Here is a 2,933-nt window from a genome sequence, read left to right as displayed (position 1 = left end):
TTTTTGATACATGAACCTCTTAAAGCATGTAGCAAATAAAACTAGTCCCGACTTTCATAAATAGCCATGTATTTAGCTCTTATTATTTATGTCTTCAGAGAGCTTTGAGTTCCTGCCTAATGTCCTTTCTTTCAACCTCAAGGATCCCTTTATGCCCAATAAGTCTAGTAATAGGGAAACAAATTCTTCAATACTTGAATGTTAGAATGACTTAATTTCTCCATTTTGTAGGGAGAGTTTTCCTGGGTATAGAGAATTTGTAGCTGACAGAGGTTTTATTTTGCTTTGCTTTTTCATCCAACATTGCACATATCAACCCATTTCCTTCTGACACCCAAGGTGCTTCTATGATAAACTTAATGATTATCTTCTGGGGAGGTGATGATGAAAGATATTTGCCAGCTGATTAGGTATTAATATGCCTTACTGAGTTTCATAAAGAACATCCTCTACATTATAATGTCATCCTCTACATTGTAATGTCAGCGAGGTTGTAAAATCAGTTTGAGACCAATCAGTGAGAATTTAAAGAAAAAGGAATTATTGAGTGTAGATATAATAAGGTCTTTCAAAACAGAAGGTATCACAAATTATCAAGCCAGATATAAAAAAGACTTTTCAAATATTCCAGGTTTTTAATTCTAAGAAACTTAAGTGTCAAGCTCTGTAAGCCATGTTAGTGAAAAATTGTTATAACTTCTTTTAATTATAGCATGAAAAGTCCTAGGGACCAAAAAGTGATATAACTACACATATTAGAGACAGCCATGACCAGACCATTTTGTGCTCTGGCCTCACAAGGAACCACTGTGAGGCCACTTGAAAGGTAAATTTTGTAAGGCCATGACCAGAGGTTTCATGCCATTGTGAAGTCCCTTCAGAGGTTATAAATAAGGCTCTGGCTGGGGTGGCTTTTTTGGTCCTAAAGAGATCTCTTGTTTGAGGTAGCCTCTTAGATAACTTGCTCATTTTAGGGCTGTTGTCGTACAGAGATTGTAAAACTTGGTAATCCATCATGCCTACATTTGGGACTGAGCATAGTGAACTAACATCAGCTCTAGACTTCCGGGTCAGCTCTCCCCATTTGGAGACGCTCAAAGACCAGTATCATATCCTATGGAAGATAAGCTAGAGAAGTTTTGCTAATGTAGTGCTGGCCAAGCATTTGTCCACTGGAATGACAGTGCCCATCAAAATACTGCCAAAGGGAGAGACCGCAGCGTGTCGGAGGTCGACATTATGAAATCATTGCAGCATCCAAATATCATCGAGTTACTACAGGTTATTGAAACAAAGGAAAATGTGTACATGGTGATGGAATATGCAGGTGGAGAAGAGCTGACAAGTCACATCTGTGAGACCAATGGACCTACAGGAGGAGGAGGCCAGAATATTTTGGCAGATCATCTGTGCCATACAATACTTCCATGAGCAAGGCATCGTTCACAGGGACCTCAAATTGGATAGCGTCTTGTTAGACGAAGATGGCACAGTTAAAATCTGTGACTTTGGATTAGGGACCAAGATCACTCCTGATCAGAAACTGAAAGAGATCTGCAGTACATTTCGCTGCCAGACACTGTGGCTGAAAATTGTTGCACAAAAGACAGCTATTAGCTGGGGACATTTGGAAGCTTGGCATTATCCTCTATGAGATAATGGTGGGGTTCACACCATTTAAAGAGCTCCGTCCCTTGCATCTGAAGCAGCTGATCCTGCATGGAAGGCACTACTGTCCCTGTTCCTTCTCCACAGATCTGCAAAATCTCATTAGCATGCTTCTCACCACTGACTCACAATGGCCAACACTAGAGGAAATCCTGTGGCACGCATGGCTCTGCCAGAGTGAACCACCTTCTTGTCCTCCTCCTGATCTGCTTCCAGAATATCCCAAACCTGAGATCCTAAAGTTGATGTCAGCCTTAGGACATAACCCTGAAGAAATCAAAGAATCCCTCCGGTTAAAAAAATATGATCACCGGATGGCCACTTATCTTATTATGGAGCACCAAGCAAGCCAGGGAACAAACATTTGCATCAGAGTGAAGCCAGAAGATAAGGGTGTTACACCATCTCCACACCCTACAGATCCCACCACCTCAGCTCTCCTCCAAAACAGTGGTGAACCTGTCTCCAACAGTGACTCCTTTCTCTCAGGGAATCGCTTTGACAGGAAACATGAGCTCTGCAAGACCACCCAATCCAGCACAACCCACCAGCTTTGCCCTAAGTCAACCCCCTGCAGCTCCTGTAAGAAAAAGATGTGCTGGGAGAGGATGAACAGGGGGATTGCAGCATTCATGCAGAAGCTGAACAATTGCTGCCTGCCAGCCTAGAAAAAGAACCATGTGGTTCTAATGTAAGTATGGTATTAGACAGCAGAGACATGGACAAAAATAAGTGACAGGGTGGTCCAGCTGCCTGTTCTGTATTTTATTCTATTTTCAGAAGCTAGAGGAGGGAAAGGTAGGAAGGAAGGAAGGGAAAAAGATAAAGTGTGATAAGATATGATAAACAATAAGACAGCTCAGCTGGACTAAAGTCCAGAATTTAGAGGGTGGGAGAGGAGAAACCCCAGTCCATGCCTGGATCTCAGTACACAAAGCCCCACCCCTCAGAGATAGTCTGGTGGGTCAAACAAACCCAGAGGAAAGCTGTTGTTCCCACGTAACTCTAACCCAGGGGCCCAAAGAATTAATAAGTAGAAGCGAGCAAAATGTAATTGCTAGGCTCCATTGCACCTGTCTCCAGGGATTACAGGGGACAAGACACAGGGGAGAGAGGAGATTTCCCCAATACATATAATTTTAACAACAACAACAACAGTAAGCCACCTATCTCTCCCACGTGCATTGGGAGTACAGTATAAGAAACATTCAGTATGTCGGGATATCTTGTGGTGAAACACTATGTTGTTTAAATCGTTATGTTCT

The 2,933-nt window shown here is 42.3% G+C and overlaps 1 protein-coding gene across 1 annotated transcript; it reads left to right on the top strand.

The window, feature by feature from the left end:
* Positions 1-1,177: 1,177 nt before the first annotated feature.
* On the top strand, positions 1,178-2,336 carry LOC111757870 (sperm motility kinase X-like). Its single transcript, XM_023566521.1, is given in 4 exon segments — positions 1,178-1,205; positions 1,208-1,365; positions 1,367-1,559; positions 1,756-2,336. Coding segments are annotated over 4 exon segments (960 nt in total).
* Positions 2,337-2,933: the final 597 nt, after the last annotated feature.

The sequence above is a fragment of the Cavia porcellus genome, unplaced genomic scaffold (assembly GCF_034190915.1).
Source record: "Cavia porcellus strain 051 isolate PalLab524CR breed Dunkin Hartley unplaced genomic scaffold, mCavPor4.1 scaffold_13, whole genome shotgun sequence".
NCBI lineage: Eukaryota > Metazoa > Chordata > Mammalia > Rodentia > Caviidae > Cavia > Cavia porcellus.
The sequence above is the reverse complement of the archived record's forward strand: the minus strand, read 5'-3'. Positions and strand labels throughout refer to the sequence as shown.